Here is a 24,638-nt window from a genome sequence, read left to right on the forward strand (position 1 = left end):
TAAATTTTAAGGCATATTATGACTGTTATGGGATTCTTCATACTGCACTTTTATGTTTAAGGAACCGAACTATTCAAAATGTACCTATTACATTGTATGTTACCACGATCAAACTAGTGAAACAAAGTACTAGAAAGCTCATGAGGATTTTCCAGTGAATAGCATACAGAATCATCTGGAGCATCACAGAAAGCTATGATAGCTATAACATTGACTATTTGTCTTTGCCCTGCAGCGGTTTGATCTTACCAATCCCTTTATTTTATTTTTTTTATTTATTAAAAGTACTGCTCATATTGGGGAGCTGTACAACAATCTTAAAATGCATCAGGGTGGATAAAAATCAATTATTTAAAAATAAAATAAAAATCGGATTAAAAAAAAATTGGATTTTTAAAATAAAATGCTTTTGGAGGAAAAATCTTTCCAAAGATAGTTTTCTATTTAAGTGACATTATAGTCCAAAGGCTATTCATCAGGAAATAAGGATTTGTTTTAAGTTTTTCAATTGTTTAACCACATCAGTTAACAAACATGGATCAATATACTATAATGTTACTGTTTTAGTTAAATAAATTGTTTAAATTGTTATGAAGGCAATGATTATTTTTCTCCTTCCAATCAAATACAGCAGAAAAGTTATCCAAATATAAACAGTTCTTAAACCTCATCATAATTTCATAATTATCTGTCTATGTATTTCTAATAGTATAACCAAATCAGCATTTTTGATATAACTGTAAAAACTACTCTGAAAATTTAATATTCTAAAAACAAAACCTTCCTCTGGTTGTAAATATGAAGATTATACCAGCAAGAACAAGTCTTTCTGAAAAAAAGAAAAGAAAAAAAGATTTAAATCAACTCTGACTGACTAGTTATTTAAATCGTGATTTAAATCGATTTGTTTTAAATCAAATCCACCCTTAAATTCATGCCAAAACCTTAGAATACAGGAAGAAAAGTAGGGCAGAGTTGAATTATAACACACTGAGATAAAGCACTAGTGACCAGCTGGATAGCTTAGTTGGTTAGAGTGTGGTGTTGCTAACACAAAGGTTGCAGGTTTGATCCCCATATGGGACAGCTGCATATTCCTGCATTGCAGGGGGTTGGACTAGATGATCCTCAGCATCCTTTCCAACTCTTAATTAATAATTCTATGATTAAATGAAGACTAGGGAGCACAGTGTGTTTTAAAAGACACTTAAACATCATTAATGTGGATAGTCTCAGAAGTTCTTGGGGAAGATAGTTGAAGTTTCATAGAAAATACCCTTCCTCTAGTGGTCACTAGTTATATTTCCATAGGCTGCAACATGACCTGGAGAGCTTATAATAGTAGTGATTGTGTAAATCAGTAGGGACAAAGGCACCGTTTCAGGTACCCTTGTCTGAAGTTGTTTTATGTTGATCTTACATAAATTGTTGACTTGTGTTCATTGAATGTCATCCGAGGATTCCCCCTTAAGGTCTGGTGCCACAGAGTACCTGTAAACTTTTTTCACTAGGTGAGGCCTAGATGGCACAAATAATATTTTTATCATAATATAATTACTGATTTGGCATTTGTGATGACTGCATGCCATTAAAAACCTTCACTGGACATTTTTAAACAGAAGTTGGATGGCCATCAGGGATATTTAACTGACTTCTGCATTGCAGGGAGATAGAATAGATAACCCTTTGAGTATCTTCCAACTCTACAATTCTATAATCTTCATGTTTGTAACCCTCTTGCAACAGATCTAGAACTGTTCACAAAAGCATATTTTGTACTAGTGATTTAGGTACCAGATAATGTACTAAAAAAACAGAGTATAGCTAACTGTGTGGTCTGAACAATTGTAAGTAACTCTTCTTTACCTCTCTTTCTTCTTTATGAAAATCTGCACCTGCCTGATATTGCTGAACTGCTGGAATTCATCACCTACTATGACTTTTGGCTGTGTCTTGTCTATATCTGGATGGTTGGAATGATGGAAACACATTGTTTACAAAGTAGCTGTAAGTATATTGATTTTTCAAGCAACTGTTTGCAGCCCATTCTCCTTCATTTATGCCTTTGTTACAAGGGATCCAAATGGATTTTCCCAAGGTAGCTATTCTTTGTAAAGGTACTGCCTTTCTCCAGCACTCAGACAACATATCTGTCTCTTAGGAAACCTTAATTTCCCCCTTTCCTACCCCTTCAGTATGTCTGTTTCTATGATGCTATTTAGAAGTGCTACTGGGCACCTATTGGCTAATATCAATGACATTACTCGTGAAAAGTGACATTACTTTACCCACACCTATTATTTTTAATAGTCTGTACTTAAAAAAAACACAACTTGAGGCAGGTGGTAGTGTCATCTTAAGTTCTCATTGGGACTAAAATTTTCCAGAAAATATTCCATTTCTGAAAATGTATTTTTCATAAAACTTAATAAATGGGCATGATAACATTAGATAGTTTCAAAGTTGCAGTTATATTGAAGCCTTCTTCATTTGTTCCATCAACAAAAGGAGATAGAATTACAGGTTTTCCCCCCCACCCTCAACATTTATAGAGGGTTTGTACCTGCAGAGAGGAACTTGCGTACAACTGTGGTGGCTAATAAATGCATAGTATTCTAGATACCATTATCTAGATACCATTTTGTTTGATATGTGGAAGTTGAGGGCAGAGCCAGCGGGTACAGTCCTGCTCCCCCTCCCCACGTTATGTGGACAGATCAAGATAAATATTAAGACCAAAGAAATGTCATATTCAATTATATCTAATAATAATCACTTCAGGTGTAGTAAGCTTAATACCTTAATAGTTTTTTAGTGCACTTTATTTTTTCCTAATTGAACCTTTCAGTTCAAATATATTTTGGCTGTTGGAAACTTTTGTAAAACCAACACAACATATTTCTTTGGTTTTCATTTGCTAATGTAAGTCGAGTTAGCATCTCATTATATTTAGGACATTGGAATTACCTTATGTACTTGGTTATCTGTAAGAGCTTCTTACTTGCTGTGAGTGGCCTGCCAGTGAGGCTAAAACCCCATTACTGCTGTTCATTCCATCACATACTCCTGTGCTCCTTTTTAAAGTTTTCCTCTAGTCTTTGAAAGTTGTACAGTCCTCAAAAAATAGAGAGAAAAAACCCCTCTTCCTTCCCTTTCAAAAAAGAGAGCAGGATAGTTCCTTTTCAGAAATTTTAATCCTGCTTTCCATTAAATGGGGATGAGAAGTTGTATTGCTGCTGCCAGCATGAGAATAAGTGACGAGGTATAGTTCTGTATTGTGTGAAAATGCTGATCCAATTGACAACTCCTGCTTTATGTATTAAAAAATAATCTTGAGCTGGCATTGTAAAGGCTTTCTGGAGAACAACATGCTTTAAGGAAATGTTAGCAAACAGAGATTTGTTAACTTCTGAATTTTATTTCTTCAGTCTAAAATAACAGTTAAATGGATAGTAGGAAGCCATAACTATGCTGTTCCACCCACTGTTTTTAAACCACACAGCTGAGACTCTCCTAGTTCTTCCTAAAATGAGAGCTAGCTCACAACAAGCAGTTGTAGCCAATCACCTGGCCCTGGGCAACTGCTAGGCTTTTCTGAAGCATTTGCCAGAGCCAGTCAAATGACGGAGCCACAAATTTTTTACAGATGGCTGAAGTTCTCTGCCTATTGCAGATGATAGAATGAGCGGTATCTGAAAATATGCATTCCCAGCAGGGAATTACCTTCCAAGTCATTGCTGTTTGCTTCTGGGGTCAGTCAGTATGTTCATGCCATGAACAGAAGTGTCATGAGTCCTGAATGCCCTTGCATTCTGTATTCAGATTTTCTAAAATTATGTGATTGACTAAAAACATTTACAAGGGGTAGGGAGGGTGTGTGTGTATACAAGTTGAGGTGCTGGGAAGGCACTATCTTTTTGTAACTAATGTGTAGAGTAAGCACTACTACAGTTGTCCATAATCAGTGTGAAATTATAATTGTCCTAGACGATAATATGATTTTATATATTTTTTATCTTAGCAACAGAAGAACCTTGAAGGATATGTGGGGTTTGCAAATCTCCCCAATCAAGTTTATAGAAAGTCAGTGAAGAGAGGCTTTGAATTCACGCTCATGGTTGTAGGTAAGTTGTACTTTAGTATGTGTCAAATGGTGACTGCCTTCTTTATTAAAAAATAATAGATAATAAGTTGATTTACATATTAACAAATTGCCTGTGTCATACTTTAAATTCCACTTTGGACGTTCATTTCTTTGAGTACGCAAAGAAAGAAAGTTTAAATGTGGCGACAGTGTGTTTTGCAGGGTTTGAAGATGCTTGCCCTGCTCTTAGCATGTGGCACAAAGCATTCAGGTTGTGATGATCTCAAGGTTTAGATTTTTGCGGAAGGGAGAAGTTGAGTTGAAAAGCTTTGAACAGACATTTACTTGAATCTTTATAATGTTTTATTATTGATTGATTGATTGATTGATTGCCTGCTCTTCACCCTAAGGTCTCATTAAAACATAATATTAAAAAGAGCTTGCAACGACTTACGATCATAAAATTAAGATGGGTTCTGTAAATTTACACCTCAAATGTCAAAGGCCTGGGTAAAGAGGTACATCTTTAGCATTCTGTGGAAACTGTACAATGAAGGTGCCAGGGGCTTTGTGGGGAGGGAGTTCCACAGCTTAGTGGCTGCCACTAAGAATGCCCTCTCCCAGGCCGCTGCCAAGCCTCTGAGGGTGGAGGAACTACCAAGAAGAAGTCCCCTGCTGATCCCAGTTTTCAAGAGGTTCTGAAGGGAAGGAGGTGGTCTTTCAGATATTTGGAGCCTGAGTTGTTTAGGGGTTTAAACACCAACATGAACACTTCATTTGGGCCTGAAAATGATGTGGCAAGCAGTGCAGTTGTTTTAAACCAGGGGTTCTGTGAGATATTAGAGGGACCCCAGGAAATAATCTGGCTTCCAAGTTGTCTTCAAGGGCATCCCAACATAGAGCACATTGCAGTAATCCAATCTGGAAGCTATCAGAGCATGCAAAGGAAGGGAAAACATTGTTTCATTCTGGCTTGGTTCATGTGTCACACTAAGCCAAACCAGTTTGTGGCAAATCTAGAGAGAGCTTAACCACAAGGCTGGGTTTGGATAAAGGTTGGCTTAGCTCAGCATGGGGTGGCAGCAGAAAGAACAAAGAAGGAACCAAGTGGTTGCAAGCTCCTCTCTGGGAACCCACATGCTTGTGTAGCACCACTAAGCTATGAGAATCTTTTCAGCTCCAAATGCCCTGCCCATGTATTGGCAACTACACCATTGTAACGTGATTGAGAGGTGGGCAGCCCCGCCTACCTCTCAAATTGCTTATGTGGGGTTTCCACATACCTGACAACTAGCTTCAAAGCCCTTTGCTGTTTGCAGAGATATTTAAGGCAGCCCCCACCCCCTTAGAGTCTCTGGAGGCTGAAACAGGAGCATGGGGGCTATATTAAAGCCTTTTGCAAAAGCACCCTTTAAAGCAGATCTACACTTCTCTTTTAAGCAGAGTGGGTGCTTGAGACGAGGCGTTACCCACTCACTCATTTGAAGGAAAAGTGCCTCATTTGAAGGAAAAGTGGGTCCACTCACTCATTTGAAGGAAAGGTGCTGTTGCCTTGACTTCACAATGCTGTTCTTGATGGGCAGCTGAATGTGGTTTGGGGGAAACGGCCTTGTAGGCTGAAGTGGACCCACTGGCGATTTGCAGACCACAGGTTCCCCACCCATATACTAGGCCATAATTTGGCTTAGCAGGACATGTGAACCAGGCCAATAATGGCTCTGTATTCACTTCAAGTATACAATATTACAATTTATATGGGTGGTGTAGGCTGTCACTTACTACCCGACAGCAGGCAATCAATGCCGTAGCGTAGAGGGTATTAAAACCTCAAAATGACATGGCTGAATGTTGTTTCATGAACAAACATCATGGAGGACTTGCTCAAGTGCTTTTCATCAGGGCATTGAAATGGACAACCCCGTTTTTCCAAAGTGGTGAATAAATGGCAAAATTGCAACTTTTCATTGCATGTAATCTTGCTATGAATTTCAATTACAAGAGTTTGGTGTTAGAACTACTTTAAATCCACTTTTCTTCTGTTTGTGAATAAGTTCCCCGATCTGACTGGCTGTTGTCCATGCATAAAAGAGGCATGAAATGTTGATTGTAGGTTTGCCAAGGATTTCTTCATCTGTGCCAGTTGTCCTGCGCTCATTACTAGTTGCCTAGATGGCTGCATTTAGTTTCTGTAAAAATTGTTAATTTATATTCATTCAGAAGCTGGAGTAGTTTTACTTGGATCACTTTCTTCAGGCTTTTCTGGTTAGGGGTGTGAACTTCCTGCATTTCAATTTCTCAAACTAGAGCAGAGAAAGGATTGTGATGGAGGCAAAGGTCAGCTAAAATGTCTGTGTGCAAAAGAACTGTAGTGGAGCCAAATAACTTGTTCAGATGTTTTTATCTAGAAAAGCTGCATATTATCACTCTGTAGTTGTCGAACTGCATTCTTCAGTTTGTTAATAAATGTACTTCCAGTTATTTGAAATACATAACATTGGTGGCTTTTTAACATTTATTTTAAATATTAAAGCTTGTCAGTTCCATACATTGTTTGGTGCCTTAACTAAATTATTTCTTTAGCGTCACTCGAGCAGTTTAGGCTCTCTTATGCACATAGTACGTGTGTGGCATAAGTTTATCTAATAGAGTACATTTTTAAAAGTTTAATGCTGTGGTTCTCAGTTTTGGGATGGGCACTTCTTGCAGTGTTTCAGATATTCCAAGGAAGAATTGGATCCTGATTCAAATGGATTATATTCCTCTTGTTTCCTGCCCTCACTTTCTCAAACACTTCGCTGAATTGGAACACCCATTACTGGGAACACTGGATTTGTAGGGATAACTGTTCTCACTACCCATCATCCCAGTATATCTTAGGAAATGCTGTTGCTTTGTTCTAATGGGGTTGGGGTTTTTTAGCTGACCTAGAGGAATGCACTGGAAGTTACTGAGAAGAGAATGGAACTGGTGTTGGTAGATGAATGATGGTGTTTCTTGGGAGCTGTCTGATGAGAAGATGTAGGCATAATATGTTAGTAAATCATTTGCTGCCTCTACTTATGCAAAGTGCCATGCAGAGCCGCATTCCCCATGTAATGCATGACTTGCTGAGTCTGGGATCTCTCTGCCTTTTGGTTACTCACCCCACAATGATATGTGAAATTGCCTCCCCCCCCCCAAAAAAAATACCCCTGCTCTTGTTTAAACTCTGTAGTCTGAAGTTTTCAGTGTGATATATGGGTCTGTCTTGTCTACTTTGAATTGATTTAAGCTGATATTGTCAGTCAAACTGGAGGAATGGAGACTTGCAAATGAATGCAAGCAGAACTAGTCCCCAACCTGGCTATTGAAAGCCCCATTGGGGAATATAGGCAACTCCCCACTCACACACGAATGTGCGCACGTGCCATTTTTGGATCTGAAAGTGGGTAGGGACCCCCAGAATGGGGTGGAATGAGGGAATCCACACTCCCATGCATCCTAGTGACATTCACAGTGGTTGGGAACGGAACCCCAGCGTAAGTGGCTATTCCTCTGTAATTAGATTTTTTAAATAGTGTTTTCTTTAGAGATGTCAGGATGCTAAAAATGCCTCAGACAGGTGGTTATTGTGCCTCTGCCTTAAAAGAAAAATCACAGTATTTCATACTATTGTTCATATAGAAATGAAACTTGGCCAAGGGATAGTTATTTGTGGGAATGTCCTTGAGTTCTTCCAACTTATTATTAGACAGTTTCTTAGGTAAAGGTAAAGGTAAAGGTACCCCTGCCCGTACGGGCCAGTCTTGACAGACTCTAGGGTTGTGCGCCCATCTCACTCAAGAGGCCAGGGGCCAGCGCTGTCCGGAGACACTTCCGGGTCACGTGGCCAGCGTGACATCGCTGCTCTGGCGAGCCAGAGCCGCACACGGAAACGCCGTTTACCTTCCCGCTAGTAAGCAGTCCCTATTTATCTACTTGCACCCGGGGGTGCTTTCAAACTGCTAGGTTGGCAGGCGCTGGGACCGAACAACGGGACAGTTTCTTAGATGGTGATAATTTAGTGAGCTTCCACTCTTCACGTGTTCCTGTGATTCTCTTGTTTGTGGAGGTCTGCAGGATTATGCCCTGTTCTGCTCCTTTCTACTCCATCCCTTCTTCAGGGTGTGCTGCGAGGAAGAATGGTGCAGGTTTTTCAGTGGAGTAGCTGGAGTTATACATGATGGAAGGACAAATCTGTGGGATGGTTGTAAAGGAACATTAAAGTCATTAATACAACTTGAGATTCATGGGGAATGACAGTTTTCTGAAGTAAACCTATTTCAGCTAAGTTAATGGTTTCCTTGTGGTGTGCAAGTGTTCCCTCATTCTAAAACTGTGAGATAGTTATGTTGCATTGTTGTAACTGGCAGCCAATTGAATTGCTATTCTTGTTTTAAGAAACAAACAAAACATTCATCACTTTACCAAATACAATGGAGAGAAATTAGATGCTTGGCTCTTATTTATTTCATTAAAATATATACACCACTTGATTGTAAAAAAAACACACCCTCAAAGCGGTTTACAAAAAGATAAAACAATAAAATTGAGAAACATTCACAGTCCTACTTTAAAACATACAAAAGTTAAAATACTAAAACAAATTAAAATTGCCTCTACTTTCTAAGCATCTGGGTAGGTTTGTCTAAACAAGAATGTTTTTAGCAGGTACTGGTACAGTGAAGGTGCTTTCTTGATCTCAAGTGTCAGGGAGTTCCAAGGTGCTGCCACAATTTCACAATTTAATTCTTACAAATGTGGAAACAGTTGAGTGGGCATGTGGGGTAGGGTGATCTTGTAGGTAAACTGGTCCCAAGTTGTTAAGGGTTTTATTTGCTAATACTAACAATTTGAATGTGGCAACCAGTCCTGATCTCTGAACAAAGGTGTTATACACTGACGAGGCCTCGCTCCTGTCCTCACGTGCTAGTACTGTTAACCAGTTGTATTTTATATAAAGCATATGCAGCAAGTGTGATAAATAGTTCAGTACTATAACTTGTGCAAAATTTCGGATTTTGTGACTGCAAACGGTCCAGTCATGCAATAGACACCCAAAAGCAGAGCTGAAATCTAGCTTGATAGAACTCACTCAAATACAGGGAGCAACCATTTTAGGCGTGTCCAATTGACATGTGGATCCTTTTGGACCCGGAATAAGGCAGAATGTGGGGCAGAATGTGCTTATACGTGCTCTACCGATGTGCGGGAGCTGGGAATGGCACCACTGTGTGAAATGATCACTGCCTGTACTATCTCAAATACAGCTGCACTCTTTCAGCTATATATTGTAAGTCTAACTTCATACGATTTGCTTTCTAGTAAGTTTCAATCCAAATTATAAGTCATAAGATGTTCTTTTAAAAAGGTGGCTAATCTAATACAAGTGTACATTTTTTCTCTAACAGGCAGTGGGAAATTATATAGTGTCCACAAAAGCATAGGTTTGTTCAAAGAGTAATTCTGTAATTGCAGTGCAAGTCATCTTGCTCCATAATTAAAGAAATTTACCAATCTAAAAGCAAACTATGTTAACCAGTGTATATATAACACTTAAAACCTACTTTGAATTTTTGTATAGCAGCAACTGTGTTTACACTGGCCAACAAATTACAAGTGTGAACTGCTTTTGAGGATTTGCACTTGTAGCTTAAAAATGTATTTTTTTTAGGTGCAAACACACTGTTAAGGTATGGTTGCTATTCTACATGAGTTGTAGAAAATCAAATCAACCTGTCTAACCAGTTTAGTGGAACAGTTCCAGCGAGCAGCGACAGAAGAGACTACTGAAAAAAATCATAGCTTTCCCCAGATGGAAAAAGTTCTGGGAATAACCTGGATCATACTTGAAATTGGTATACTGTTGGAAGGCATTCATGAATAGGTTGCTTGAAGAGATAGGGAATGGGTATCTTTACAGCTGGAAAAGTGTTTCAGGCTTTGCTTGACTTGAGACTGACACTGATCTTCTGCTTCTTATATATAATCATATCCCAAGCAATCTGACTGAATCTAGTAGGCAAGTAGACATGAATTTAATTTAAGGGACAGAAGCTGGCCTTACTGTTGCTAGTTTAAGGTATGATGCCTAGAATATTAGTAAACTCTTTATATGAGGCTTGCATTGGATAACTTGAAACTTTACTTTCTCAAACAAGGCTTGCTGCTGACTCAGCAGATTTAGGCAGCTCGCAGTACGTAGGAAAGCCTAAAAGATGTTTGTAGAATTGCTACATAAATAGTGCTGACTGGTGCATATCTAACTCAAATTCCCAAAAGAACGTTGTTTTTGTTTTTATTTCCTTACTATAGCCTAGCAAGGGACGCGGGTGGCACTGTGGTCTAAACCACAGAGCCTAGGGCTTGCCGATCAGAAGGTCGGCGGTTCGAATCCCCGCGACGGGGTGAGCTCCCGTTGTTTGGTCCCAGCTCCTGCCCCACCTAGCAGTTCGAAAGCATATCAAGTGCAAGTAGATAAATAGGTACTGCTCCGGTGGGAAGGTAAACGGCGTTTCCATGCGCTGCTCTGGTTCACCAGAAGCAGCTTAGTCATGCTGGCCACATGACCCTGAAGCTCTCTGCTGACAAACGGCCTTTAGAGCGAGATGAGCACTGCAACCCCAGAGTCGTCCATGACTGGACCTAACAGTCAAGGGTACCTTTACCTTTATAGCCTAGCAAACTGTGCATAGTAGGTAACCTGGTTGCCAAAGCAGTTGAGGCTCCATGGGCCTGTGACTTTAACCTCTCTCCAATGATCCATCTGAGGCTGTAAGTTTTATATCTGAAAACAAACCTCTAGATTTGGGCCGCTACCTCTGTGATCAAAGCCATAAAAGGATGACAAAAATTGGCCAGTCCAAATGTCAAGTTAGTGGCTTCTTCAGGTCAGTGCAGATTGCTCTTTGCCCCAACTTCTAATGACTTAGAAGAATCTAGGGCAGGAAGCCTACAGCTCTCAACAAGATGCAGTGTTTCTTTCTGACTTGGTTTCATTTACTTAATATGCTACGCCTGGCAATACTTCTTCATCTCAATCAGCATGACCCCCTTCTTTGCTAGGAGTGCTGAATGCAAAGGCCAGACTCTTGAATGGACTACCCCCTTCCAGTGGCCCAGTAAGCAGGCTTGGAGTTTGCACACACACTCGCTTTTTATTAGAAATGCAGCATATTTTAGAGAAGAGATATATTGTTCCTAACCTTGAGGCTTTGTTGTTGCACTTACTGGCACACAAAATACTGGTTCTGCTACGCTTCTACTGTGTATTTAAATCAGGAGCCACCTGATTTTTGAGCCCACAGACACATTTATAAACCGGAAAAATATTGTGGGCACCAAATGTGTTCTGCCTTCCCCAGCTGTCACCTCCCTGTAATCACCCCTCAACATCAAAATCAGGCTTGAAAAATGCTGTCTATTGGTTATAGCTTGGTAACAATAGGCAAGAAGGAATTGCATGTATATGAGAGGGGCAGCTAGAGGAAGTTCAGAAAGGTATGCTGCAGGAGGGATAGGCCTCTTAGTCCTCCTTCTGACAGCCGCTAACTAGTAAAAGCATTTTTGCATGCTGGCAACTTTTATTGACTTATTTACAAGGCGAGTCATCTTCTTCCTGTTGATTGGAATTTTAAGACTAGGGGGATCTGGAATTTGATGTTCAGATGATGTCTGGAACTCATGGATCTTGTTAAAGATAAAATTCAAAAATCTCCTTTCCCTTGCTTCAAAAGATGAGAAAGAAACAAGAGTACATCAGTTATCCACAAAGGCATGTGCCATAGATGCCCTAGCTTGAGAGGCTGAGGTAGTTCGTAAAATTTACTATTGTAAACATGCAGGAAGCTGGGTAAATTGCTTGGGGGGTGGGAGGGACCAATTATCACTGCTAATCAGAGCCAGTAGTGATTCTACATTATAAACAAAGGGAAAGTGAGCAGGAAAGTCTGTTACCACATCATTATCAGTATCATCGTGGAATTGGTTATTGCAACTGGCTAACAGGAAATAAGGAGGGACACAGGTGGCGCTGTGGGTTAAACCACAGAGCCTAGGACTTGCGGATCAGAAGGTCGGTGGTTCAAATCCTTGCTCCTGCCAACCTAGCAGTTTGAAAGCACGTCAAAGTGCAAGTAGATAAATAGGTACCGCTCCGGCGATTGGACCTAACGGTCAGGGGTCCCTTTACCTTTTTAACAGGAAATAAACATGGGCTGCAAAACTAGAGGACCTCTGTTTATATAGAAACAATAAGGCTGCAGTCCCAAACCCACTTATCTGGGAGTAAGCCCCATTGAATTCAATAGGAATTTTGAGCATATATGGTTAGGGTTGCACTGTAATGTATGAGCTAGCTGCAATAAACCCTTTTTAGTATAGAAATGTCTCTTATGTTTGGAAAGGTTGTTATAGGCTTATTGGTTGTTATGTTTTTAAACGATAACACAACGTTTCCCTCTTAGCTCCGTCAAGCTGGATGTTGCCTTCAACTGTTTTCCACTGCATTCAAATTTATTTTCTGTGAGCTGTTTATAGGCCAGTCAGTAAGCATTTATGTGATCCTTCTAACTACATGATCATTCTAATCACATTAATATTAACTTTTTTTCTTAAATAGGTGAATCTGGATTGGGGAAATCAACACTAATCAACTCGTTATTCCTGACAGACCTGTATTCTCCAGAGTATCCAGGACCTTCACATAGAATTAAAAAGACTGTGCAGGTTTGCATGGAAAAAATGTATTTTTATTCTAATGCAGTGGTACCTCCGTTTTTGAACATAATCCATTCTGGAAGACAGTTTGAGTTCTGAAATGTTCAAAAACGAAAACTCGGCTAGGCCTCAGGATCTTGCACTCAGTGGAAGCCGCGTGGCATGTTTGACTTCCAAGGCATGTTTGAATACTGAAGCATTTTTACTTCCAGGTTTATGGCGTTCAAAAACTGAAATGTTCGTCAACGAAGATGCTCAAAAACCGAGGTACCACTGTATATGTTGGTCTGCAAATGGAGGCTACTAGTAGCTTGTTGATCTCTCGCATATAAATGAAAATGTATATGCATATATATTACTGCAATTGCATCTTAGCTGTGAAGTAATTGTTCAACATATCCAAAGAGTACCTTCTGATAACATTAATCAAGCATTTGTGATTACTGATGGCTTAGACTGCAATCCTAATGCTGCTTACCTTTGAGTAACACCCATTGAATTCAGTAGGACTGTCTTCTGAATAGATGTTGCCAGAATTGTGTTGTTAGCCGATAGGAAATTGTGCTTTTAAAATGTCTTCAATTTTCATTTCTTTAATGTAATCTGTATGCCACATAAGTGGTTTATGAATAATTTAAAATTTACATTAAAATTGGCAATAAAAATGATAGTTGGGGGGTTCACAGTTAGGGCGACAATCCTGCAGATTGTAATATCCTTGTTGGCTCAAAGCAAGGAGATACTTCTGCAGATATTTGGAAAATTCTGTTTACTTTTGAACACTTGACAGTTATTCTATTAACTATCCATTCTATTTAGTCTTTCCTCATTTGCATTACCCTTGATGCTGCTATGAAATATTTTATAATATTTTATAATAAGGAACTGGGGATGGGGGAGAATGTGGGGTGCAACATATTGTTATGTGTATTTGAAAAAGCTGGTAAGTCTAAACATTAGAAAGGCTGTATGTTGATCATGCTTGCTTTTGAAAGAAAACAAGTCCCGATTCTTTCTGTTGCTGCTTCATTAATTCCCAGGCAGTAAGTAGATATTAAATTTGAGAAGAGAAACATTTTGAAGTACATTTGAAACTGCATGAAGTATTTTTTTTAAGCTGATGCAACTTACATAAAAAATAAGCCTTTATTCTTCTCTGTAAATTGCTTTTTGCTTTCCTCTGGGTTTTAAGACTATTCAAATTCCTGGATGTGTTTAGAACTGACTTCATAGCAGGGAACTGAACATGAACCTAATCATATCCTGTGAAAAAGACATTTGAAACTTATTTTTGAAAGGGAGGGGGGTCACCAGAGAACGTGTCATCCTTTAGGAAATGGGTGATCAAGCAAGAGAGCTTTAATATTCCACAGTCTGGCATAATATTGTTAACTTGAACTTGATCTGTGTGACCTGCTTAAGTGCGGTGCATGGGAAAATAGCCATTTGGAATGGAATTGCTAAGGAAAGTTTTACATTCCAGGATTGGAGCTAATTTATTTTCCCTGAACCCTTTGAGAATACTTCTAAAACTAGATAGGATTCATTCGAGCTCTTAAAAGAGATTGACACTAGTTTACAGCTGTTTTCTGGATTCTTTCCAGTTGAGGCTGTTTTCTTAGAATTTGACCATGTATGGATACACACATTCCTTAAAATTAGTAAAGAAAAAAAATAAACTTACTATGACTAATGAAATGGTGATAAACTCCAGTTTGAACATTAAATTGGATATTGTGTTTAGGATAATGACTAATATTTCAGAAGCACAATTTCTAATTTTGAAATCATCTAATTGATCTTATAGAAATGAGTAGAGAAATCTCTGTAAATTCTGTAGGAGGGGAGTTGGGCTTTGCCTGTTGACAAGCTTTCCTTCCAATCCAGGGCTAAAACAGAGTGGGGAGCTTTTTGAAACAGCTCTTGCTTTCCAGTTCATGGGCAGAAAACTTCACACTCTCCACTTGAAGGGAGATATGGTGAAGTCTTAAAACCATTATTCTCCCCTACACACTGGCTTTACTTTTTTGTTAGTTCTTTAAGGAGAACATTTGAAAGGGCTTGGTCAATTTGTTTGGGTGCCTTCCCAATGAATCAGTTTCATCCTTCATATTGTAATTTTTAAAATAAGAAAATGTGTACTTCCTGTGCTTTATCTTAGTGTTTCATCCCCTTTCTCCAGTCATAGCTGTGTTCTGTTATCTGTGCCTTAGTGGCTTCTTCTTTTGGGTGTGTGTGTATTGTGTAATTCTTGTGTGAGTACACCAAGCATTGCACACACGCACAGAGCCAGTGCAGCAACACACATTACGCAGCACATAGAACGAGGCATCTTCATAGCAGCCGTGGTGGCAGCAGAGGTGCTGACAGTAGCAGAAGCATGAGTGGTTGGACTGGTTCACGCATGGTCAGGCTATTCTGTTCTGCTCATGGTGGTGGGAGGAGAAAGCATGTTCCAACTGTTGGGAAGCTATTTGAAGAGACAATAGGCACTGTCAAGAGTCTTTCCTTTTGGGAGAAGAGGGGAGCAGGGAGCTCAGATTGTTGACATCCCTAAGAGAGGATGTATCTGATCCCCTCAGTGCGAAGAGCAGGAGGTTCTCTTAGGCTACTGTCCCCTAAGTAGCCAATCACTGCAGCCTGTTAGAAGTGGTAGCAGGCACACCCTCTACCAGTGTCATCAGACACCAGCTCTGGTGCCTCCATTCCTCCTCTGGTTACCCCCAGAATGCTGGGATCTGTCTGTCTCTGCCCTGAGCAAGACTGATTGGTGGTGCTTCTTTTAAGTACAGGAGCAGGCTGCTGGCAATGTAACTTGCTGCATCTTTACTGACTCCTGAGCAAAGAACCCAACTTAGAGTAAAAACAGCAGTGCTGCATTTGGGCAGCTTGAGGACCTATTTTTAAATTAAAAATGTTAAAAATGAACATTTCCACCTGTATAAATGTAATACAGCATTCAGAGGAAAAGGAGGTGCTGAGACAATAGAAATAAAACCACACAGGTCCAGGAAAGCAAGCACCCCCTTTCATTCCACTCTTTATATTTTACCGCAAAACACAACTAAACCAGTTAGGCAATCTTTGATAAACACCAGCAACAAAGATGCTCTGAAGATGTGCAATTTCACATTCCTTCCTTGGGCCAGTCACGTGAACCTATCTCACATGTCCATTGTGAAGATATGCAGCCATTTTATATCTCCTTCCATATGGGGACTTTGAGCTCAGAATCGAGGCCCCCTGCTGGCTGTGGGCCCAGAACATTTTTACGCTCAGTCCATTCCTCTCGGCAACCATGACTGGTCCATACGGTTTCAAGCATACCTTCACGAAACATATCTTGCTCCCTTTTTAAAATAAAAACTGGGAATCTCAGGGAAATGGATCTGAGGCAGTTCCATAAACTGAATTGCTCTCCCTTCCTCCTTCTGTATTTTTCAACTCAGCAGGAGCTCCATAAAAATGCTTTCCAGTTAACAGAAATAAAAACAAACTCTGAGCTTTAATATTTATTTAGAATAAGTTAATAGGAATGTAGTGTACTTGGAAGGTGGTCTCATTCATCAGTTTTTTACTTAAAAGAAGTACCATTTTCATATGTTTAAAATATGATTTTTTCATATATCTAATTTTTAATTCTTTTTTAATTTTCAGGTTGAACAGTCTAAAGTTCTAATTAAAGAAGGTGGCGTTCAGCTGCTACTAACAATAGTTGACACGCCTGGATTTGGTGATGCTGTGGATAATAGCAATTGGTAAGCATGTTCTAATATTAAGAGTGGTGGCTACTAATTTAGAACACCAATAATTTCATTACAAGTGGTTAGGAACACGCCCTTGGTTACTTTAACTATTCTTCTTTAAATACTATCATAAACAGTAAACTCTCACTCTGCTGCCATATGTTGTGCATCAGGACTAGTAACGGCAGATAGCTAACTTTAATTCTTTTTTATGAATCACCCCACACCCTTGTCAATAACCTGAAGGCAGATGTGCTCATTTGCACCACTGGCTTCTAGTTGCAGCCACCTCTTCTCCTACCTGTCTCTCTTGCCACAGCTGGTTGCTTTTCTTCTATTGCAGCAGCTGGCCCTATATTTGTAGCCAGAGAAATACTGTGCAAGCTCTCCCTCCTGACTTTTAAAGGGCCACTCTTTAAAGCAGGGTGGGAGCCTGTGCCCAATAGTGTTGTACTCCCAACTTCCCTCAAGCCCAATTAGAATGGCTAATGGTTGGGAATGTTGAGACTTGCAATCTAACAACACCTGTAAGACCATAGGCTTCCCCCAGCCCTACCTTAAAGCCTGAGTCTGGTGGAAATGAGAGAAAATGGTCGTCTTCTGCTGTAAGAACCGCTCTGCATTCTAAGCAGTAGCAACTGTAAGAAGGAGAGAGGAAGGACAACACATGAGATGATGGCAGAAGGAGAAAACATAGAATATAGAGGGCACAGGGAGTCCACCTCTCCTTAGGCACTTAGGCTGCAGTTCTAATTCTACTTGGGAGTAAGCCTCATTAATTTCAGTAGGACTTCTACTCTACATGTGGTTGGAGTCGTGAAGTTAGCCATTTACATGGGAGTAAACTGTAGCAAGTTGCTACAGTTGATTCGCAACTTAAGCATATTTAACTTGTATGCATTTTGCTTTACGCACTTGGCCATTAAAAAAATAAAGAAGGTAAGAAATAGGTTAGGTGTCCAAGGAAAAGAACTTTGGCAATCCTAATCGCCATTGCACTCACCTTGGGAGAGTGTTCGGAGGTGCAGAGAGAGAGAGTGTTTCGACTAAACGTTATTTTGGCTTTTTGAACTATCCCTGGAACGCTACCCTGCAGAACTTGAGAGTTGCCTGTGGTAAACCACCCAACTGGAAAATCATATGGCTTTTATAATAACACTTCCTATTTACTGAAAATAAGTGCAAACCAGGTGAATGCAAACACCTTAATGTGAAGTACAGTGGTACCTCAGGTTACATACGCTTCAGGTTACAGACTCCGCTAACCCAGAAATATTACCTTAGGTTAAGAACTTTGCTTCAGGATGAGAACAGAAATCATGCAGCGGCAGCGTGGCGGCAGCAGAAGGCCCCATTAGCTAAAATGGTGCTTCAGGTTAAGAACAGTTTCAGGTTAAGAACGGACCTCCAGAACGAATTAAGTACTTAACCCAAGGTACCACTGTATTAAAATTAAAAGAAACAGTTACATGTTTGTGATCAGTATATCATCAACAGGTTAATTAATATATAGGTTAGTTAATATTAAGCCAAACAATTTGCTGTGATGCTATTGATGTTACAAGTCAATGATGGTTCTTAAAAATGTGTATTTGCATATTCTAGCTGGCAGCCGGTTATCGACTACATTGACAGCAAGTTTGAAGACTATCTTAATGCAGAATCACGTGTGAACAGACGTCAGATGCCAGACAACAGGGTGCAGTGTTGTTTATACTTCATTGCTCCATCAGGACACGGGTCAGTAGGAAATGTAGCTTGGGATGTGTTTTTCAGTCATTCAGTGTCAGCCTCTATGTTAATGATCTGGTTAAATTGCTTGGGAAACTGGATGCATGCCTACCTGTCATAGGAAATAGAAAGGTCAGGATCATCCTGTATGCAGATGATATGGTTATAGTATCTCAGAAAAAGCAGATTGATGTGCTAGCTAACATCTGGAACAACTTAGCATTAATTTTACCAAAATTAAAGCCATTGAATTTGTTAGGGGTTCTTTCATGTTTAACTTGGCAATTTCTAATATCCCATTCAGCCGTCTACATTGTTTTGTTATTTAGGGCTCCTTTTTACAGCGTCATTGGCATGCTATTATCTTTAAAGCAAGACGTCTTATAGGAGCCATCCTTATTCCTTCCAGATGATGTTAAACCCCTACACCCATTAGATGGGAGTTGTAGTCCAGCAACATCTGGAAGGCACCAGGCTTGCTATAAGGGTTGCATTATTTTTTCCAGCACAGATGTAATGGTCGTTCAAGGGGCCATCCAAATAGCACTAGGTTCAGCTTTCCTTGTCTGTCTTGGTATTGTTAACACCAAATGCTCAAATCATTGTAGTTTTTAATTTTAGCACTTGCAGCTTAAAGTAATAGCTTCTGATACAAAATCTAAAATATACTATGATTCTGGATAAAGTTGCTGGCATGGAGCTGACCTAGGTCATTGGTTCTTGAACACATTCCTAGGCCATAGTGCCTGCCAGCCTTTGTTTCTCAGCTCCATGTGGATTCAGCTTCATTCAGTTTCTTTCATCCAGTCCCCATACTAGGTAGAGCCAGATACAGGGACAGTGAGGCTTGGAGCACCAACCTCAAAAGGCAAGAGCTGGATTATAGAAAGCAAGTGGCTCACTGAAAGCTACCTTTTTTGAAGCCTATTAATTTTTATTTAATAGATGCTTACTAAAAAAGGTTGGGGACGCGGGTGGCGCTGTGGGTTAAAGCCTCAGCGCCTAGGACTTGCCGATCGAAAGGTTGGCGGTTTGAATCCCCGCGGCGGAGTGCGCTCCCGTTGCTTGGTCCCAGCGCCTGCCAACCTAGCAGTTCGAAAGCACCCCCGGGTGCAAGTAGATAAATAGGGACCGCTTACTAGCAGGAAGGTAAACGGCGTTCCGTGTGCTGCGCTGGCTCGCCAGATGCAGATTGTCACGCTGGCCACGTGACCCGGAAGTGTCTGTGGACAGCGCTGGCCCCCGGCCTCTTAAGTGAGATGGGCGCACAACCCTAGAGTCTGGCAAGACTGGCCCGTACGGGCAGGGGTACCTTTACCTTTACTAAAAAAAGGTTACTAAATAATGGCTTAATCAACTGCATAATATAAATAACTGTCTAAAATTAATCTGCTTTCTTAACCTTATGCTGATGATGTGGTTAGATTTAATAAAGAAAATTACTTACTTGTTTTGGCATTTTTATAGACTGTTTTGGTTCCTCTTTGAATTATGTTGTATTTCTCCAGTTAAATGGGAACTTCCCTTCTGAATAGTACACACCTCCTTAGAAATTTGCATCAGTCTCAGAATTTGAACAAGCTTTGCTTCCTTTATCCAAATTGACTTGATGAGGATGTTGTCAGTTTTCCTGACTTTACTACTGGGATTGTGATTTGTCTTCAGTCCCATGTTAGTACTTAATCAGTTGGGTGACACAGGAAACATCCAAGTCAGAAATGTAGTATCAGTATTATATAATGCTCTATATTCAAAGCTAGTTTTTAATGTTAAACTCTGATAAGTTTGCAGGTGTAATGCTTGAAAAAATGCTTGGCTTACTCCTCTGTGACACATATTATGGCAGCTATTAAATAGGAAAATGAAATTCTGATAATTCATTACATTTGTTGTGTATATATGGTTATACAAATTTTTGCAGTGTGGGTGTTCAGAAGGGACTTTCTTAGCTGACAGACATATTTTGCTGAATCACAATACTTTTTTTTTAAAGACTCAAGCCTTTGGATATCGAGTTTATGAAGCGCCTGCATGAAAAAGTGAATATCATTCCACTTATTGCCAAAGCAGACACGCTTACACCTGAAGAATGTCAGCAGTTTAAAAAACAGGTGAAAAGAGACTTTTACTATGAACAAACTGAACTAATATTAAATAGGGGTGGGTGGGTGTACATACTATGTTTCACGGTGTGATTTAAGAATTTAATCCTCAAAGTGATGTCTAGCATCTCAGCAAGATATGTATTTTGGAAGTGGGAAGCTAATTTTTCCCCAGAAGTAAAAAAACATGAATACAGATCCTGACAAGGGAAATGTGTTCACTGATCTGAACAATGAAAATGATAGTTCTTTCCATTTTTGTTAAAAGTGAATGTTCTTAATTACCAGGTAGAATAAATATGACATTCTCAATCTAAAACTTGTTTGGTTTTTTGCCAGGCTTGTGCAGGGTTTTAGGGATTTGTCAGTATGTTTTTTGTTACACAGTAATACTTAATCACTGCTGTAAAGTTTACATTTAAAAGGTAGTGGTGCACTTGGAATGTAATTGTGGTTTGAAAATGATACATTGTGGTTTCTTGTATGCCGGATTGTAACTACCTGTAAGGCAGGTTGGAGACCTTAAGCATAGTTAAGTCAAATCTCCTTCACTGGCAGAAAACATAATTCTCTCCGCCCTCAAATCCAGCTTGCAACATATTTCAAGCCCTAAGGAGAATACAGCAAGGGTGCCTGCTGTAAAACCAAAAGTAATACATCTCTCAAGAGATGGCAGGTTATTCATAATGTACGGCAAATGTTTGTTGAATACTGTTCCGACTGTGGCAGGAATCCACCCAATGCTCATGGGAAATTGTAGCATGATATTTTAGAGTAATCAAGTGGAACTTTATTACATGGCATGGCAAAAGCCTGTAATTGTATTGGGACCAGTTGTTTGTTGTTGTAGCAGTTGTGTTCTCAAAATGTTTCTTCTGTACCATGACAAATAAATAAAAAGATTCCAAAAAGAATAAAAACGAGAAGGCAGCGTGCAGAAATATGGTATGGTGGCTTACTACCGTAGAGTGAGAACATATTTCAGCTCTTGTAGAAAGCTTCCAAATCCAATGAAATGCATTTGGCTAACATAGATAATAAACAATTCACAAGGGATGTGGGTGGCGCTGTGGGTTAAACCACAGAACCTAGGGCTTGCGGATCGGAAGGTCGGCGGTTCGAATCCCCACAACGGGGTGAGCTCCCATTGCCTGGTCCCTGCTCCTGCCAACCTAGCAGTTCTAAAGCACATCAAGGTGCAAGTAGATAAATAGGTACTGCTTCAGCAGGAAGGTAAATGGCGTTTCCATGCCCTGCTCTGGTTCGCCAGAAGCGGCTTAGTCATGCTGGCCACATGACCCGGAAGCTGTATGCCGGCTCCCTCGGCCAGTAAAGCGAGATGAGCGCGCAACCCCAGAGCTGTCCACGACTGGACCTAATGGTCAGGGGTCCCTTTACCTTTACCCTTATGAGTGTATATTAATGGACAAATGGGGGACACCAAAACTTTTGGCATCGCCCCAGGTATCAGTACTTTTTTTCTGGAGGTACTTCAGGGTACACAGTGCTGGTACCTTTTTGTGTGCACTATACCCAACTTACGATTAGGAAGTCAGAACAATGGAGAAATCCAAGGATTCTGGCATAACTGTAGTAGACAGAAACATGTCCTTCTCATCCCCACAGAGCTAATACCACAGACAGGAGTTCCCATATTTGGTGTTCAGTGTGAATCAGCAAGTTTGATTTTCAGAAAACTGGATGAATTGTTTTTAGTATTTCTGACAGGTTAATTTGCCACATACATTTCATATATCCAGGAACCTCACAGGTCCTTTGTCAGGCAGGTTGTTTTGTTTATTTTATTTTTAAAGTAACTTGCAAATCTATGTATGCTTCATAAGCATGCCAAAAAACATTGCTTCTGTTCTCTATTAATATTTTTTTCAGATAATGAAAGAAATTCAAGAGCACAAAATTAAAATATACGAATTCCCAGAGACAGATGATGAAGAAGAAAATAAGTTGGTTAAAAAGATAAAGGTACAAAAATTTAAAAATTGGCTATAACATATCATCTTGAGCTTTATACATTGAACACAGAATGCTCTATACCTAAAGATGGACTTCCTTCTTTGCTTTGGTAGAAAGAGCTGTTCTGTGCTTGCAGAGCTCCCTACTCTATTGAAGGCATTGGGGAACCCTTGCATGCAACCCCCCCCCCCCAAAAGTGCCTGAACATACCAGACGTTGCTGTGTAATAACACTGGCTTTGTAGGGAAGTATGTTTTTGCTTCAATTAATAGATAATCTGCAGTTTGTTGTTGGCCCAAACCTGGACAAACTGGCTAATTTCAACTATGGTTAGTCATTTTCTGGGCTTCTGTCAGCACTTGGAAATTAATATGTTTCTCAGAAGGTTTCTAACATCTCAGTTTTTCTCTTCCTCGTTTATTTTACAACCTTGTTCTCCTTTTGTTTGCTGGTTCTGATGGGGTGTGTACTTGTGGTTTACCTAGGGCAGTTGTGGTAAATTCTTTCCGTCTTTCTGCTGTGTGATACAGGGGGAATGCCTCGTGGGGGCTATTCTAATGTGAAGAGGCATAGCTCAATGGTATAGTATCTGTCTGAAATACTGAAAAGGCACTTCCAGCCAGCGTAGAAAATAGCTGGATGGTTTGACTTGGCCTCATACCAATTACAAAAGCATAGTAAAGGAGAATGTATCTCAGATAGAAATGTAGGGAAAGATTTCTGCTTGAGATATTGCAAAGATGATGCCACTTGGAAAATACTAGGGTCAATGGAACAATGGTCATCTATTTTCTGTTTGTTTTTTTAGCAAATGGAGGGAATTAAACCCGAGCTCTTTGCATGAAAAACATGTGCTCTACCATTGAGCTATGGCCTTTCCCATATAATGTTTCAAAAGTCCCTTTTGTTTATATCCAACTGGGATATTTCGTGTATTCAGAGGAGTAAAACTATGTACTTACACCCCCAAAATATACTCTTTCTGTCCTCCAGGACCGTTTACCTCTTGCTGTAGTAGGTAGCAATACTATCATTGAAGTCAACGGCAAGAGGGTTAGAGGAAGGCAATATCCTTGGGGTGTTGCAGAAGGTAAGTGCACAAAAGGCCGTGTGTGATCTTCCCTGTAAGCCCAAAAAACATTAATAGGGTTGTGATTTGATTATATTCTGCTTTTCCAATAGTACACTCAAGGCAGCCAACAATATAACGTTATTACAGTAGCTTTTGTGGTTTTTTATTTGAACACGTGATACATATAGTGACATCGTAGTAGTGCAACATCAAATAGCTAGAATGACTTCCCTTTCTGCTGTTTTTCCTTCAAAGTTAGTAGCAACGATGGTAAATGGAGGGTTGGCTTCCATAGTGTCCCTTCACCCCATCTGCTACTGGCAGATGTCTGTTTCCTGTATTTAAAAAATGTGACATTTTCCCCCTACAGTTGAAAATGGTGAACACTGTGACTTCACAATTCTAAGAAATATGTTGATAAGGTAAGCAAGTGATGTGCAGCACTAGTTTTGGGAATAGTCTTCCTTCCTCCCTTCCCTTCCCTTCCCTTCCCTTCCCTTCCCTTCCCTTCCCTTCCCTTCCCTTCCCTTCCCTTCCCCTTCCTTCCTTCCTTCCTTCCTTCCTTCCTTCCTTCCTTCCTTCCAAGTTCTGTTGCGCTTCTTCCATCTATTGGGAGGCCTTCCACATTGCTGGACCACATTGGAAGACTAGCTAAGTAGGCCCACTCCTTTCGTGAATTCTGTGGAAAAGAAACTGGCATATTGTAATACTTTCTCTTTTTAACTGAAGGTCATCTGAATAAACAATGAACTTTTAAAATAAAAAAAATATGCATGTACTCAGTGGCCACTTTTAGTGTGTATAATTGTAGGACTTTTTCTGCTCAGGAAGAAATATTAAAAACAAATTTCCTGATATAGCTTTGACTATATTTTGCTACATTTTCATAACAAAGCAAGCAAAGGAAAATCTCTTTTTTAATTTGTGAAAGTCAGCTGTTGAATATACCTCTGGATATTCTGGAATTGATATGCCAGTTGGTGGGATGTGTAGGTGCTTTTTTGGAGGCTAGAGTTTTAACAAGAAGGTGCAAGATTTAGAAACCACAGTCTGATCCTGAGTATACTTACATAAAAGCAAGTTCCATTGAATTAGAAAGGGATTCATTGAATTGTGTGTTAGGATCAAGCTTTAAATTTGGGAAATACTTGTACATCAGACATTTTTTTGGGGGGTGAGGCATAATTTGGTTC

General features: G+C 39.8%; 1 protein-coding gene across 3 annotated transcripts in view; it reads left to right on the forward strand.

The window, feature by feature from the left end:
• Positions 1–2,068: 2,068 nt before the first annotated feature.
• SEPTIN7 (septin 7) overlaps positions 2,069–24,638 on the forward strand; it is a 38,279-nt gene continuing 15,709 nt past the window's right edge. For 2 of the 3 annotated variants that reach the window (XM_028749630.2, XM_028749631.2), the window contains exons 1-9: positions 2,069–2,098; positions 4,022–4,124; positions 12,723–12,829; positions 16,478–16,578; positions 18,172–18,306; positions 20,291–20,408; positions 22,290–22,382; positions 23,367–23,463; positions 23,816–23,867. In XM_028749630.2, the coding sequence (XP_028605463.1) occupies positions 2,084–2,098; positions 4,022–4,124; positions 12,723–12,829; positions 16,478–16,578; positions 18,172–18,306; positions 20,291–20,408; positions 22,290–22,382; positions 23,367–23,463; positions 23,816–23,867 (821 nt within the window). In that variant the 5' untranslated portion in view covers positions 2,069–2,083. Of the gene's footprint in view, positions 2,099–4,021; positions 4,125–12,722; positions 12,830–16,477; positions 16,579–18,171; positions 18,307–20,290; positions 20,409–22,289; positions 22,383–23,366; positions 23,464–23,815; positions 23,868–24,638 lie in introns of those variants that run through there. The other variant, XM_077916515.1, reaches the window with a different exon arrangement.

Source organism: Podarcis muralis, chromosome 12 (genome assembly GCF_964188315.1).
Source record: "Podarcis muralis chromosome 12, rPodMur119.hap1.1, whole genome shotgun sequence".
NCBI lineage: Eukaryota > Metazoa > Chordata > Lepidosauria > Squamata > Lacertidae > Podarcis > Podarcis muralis.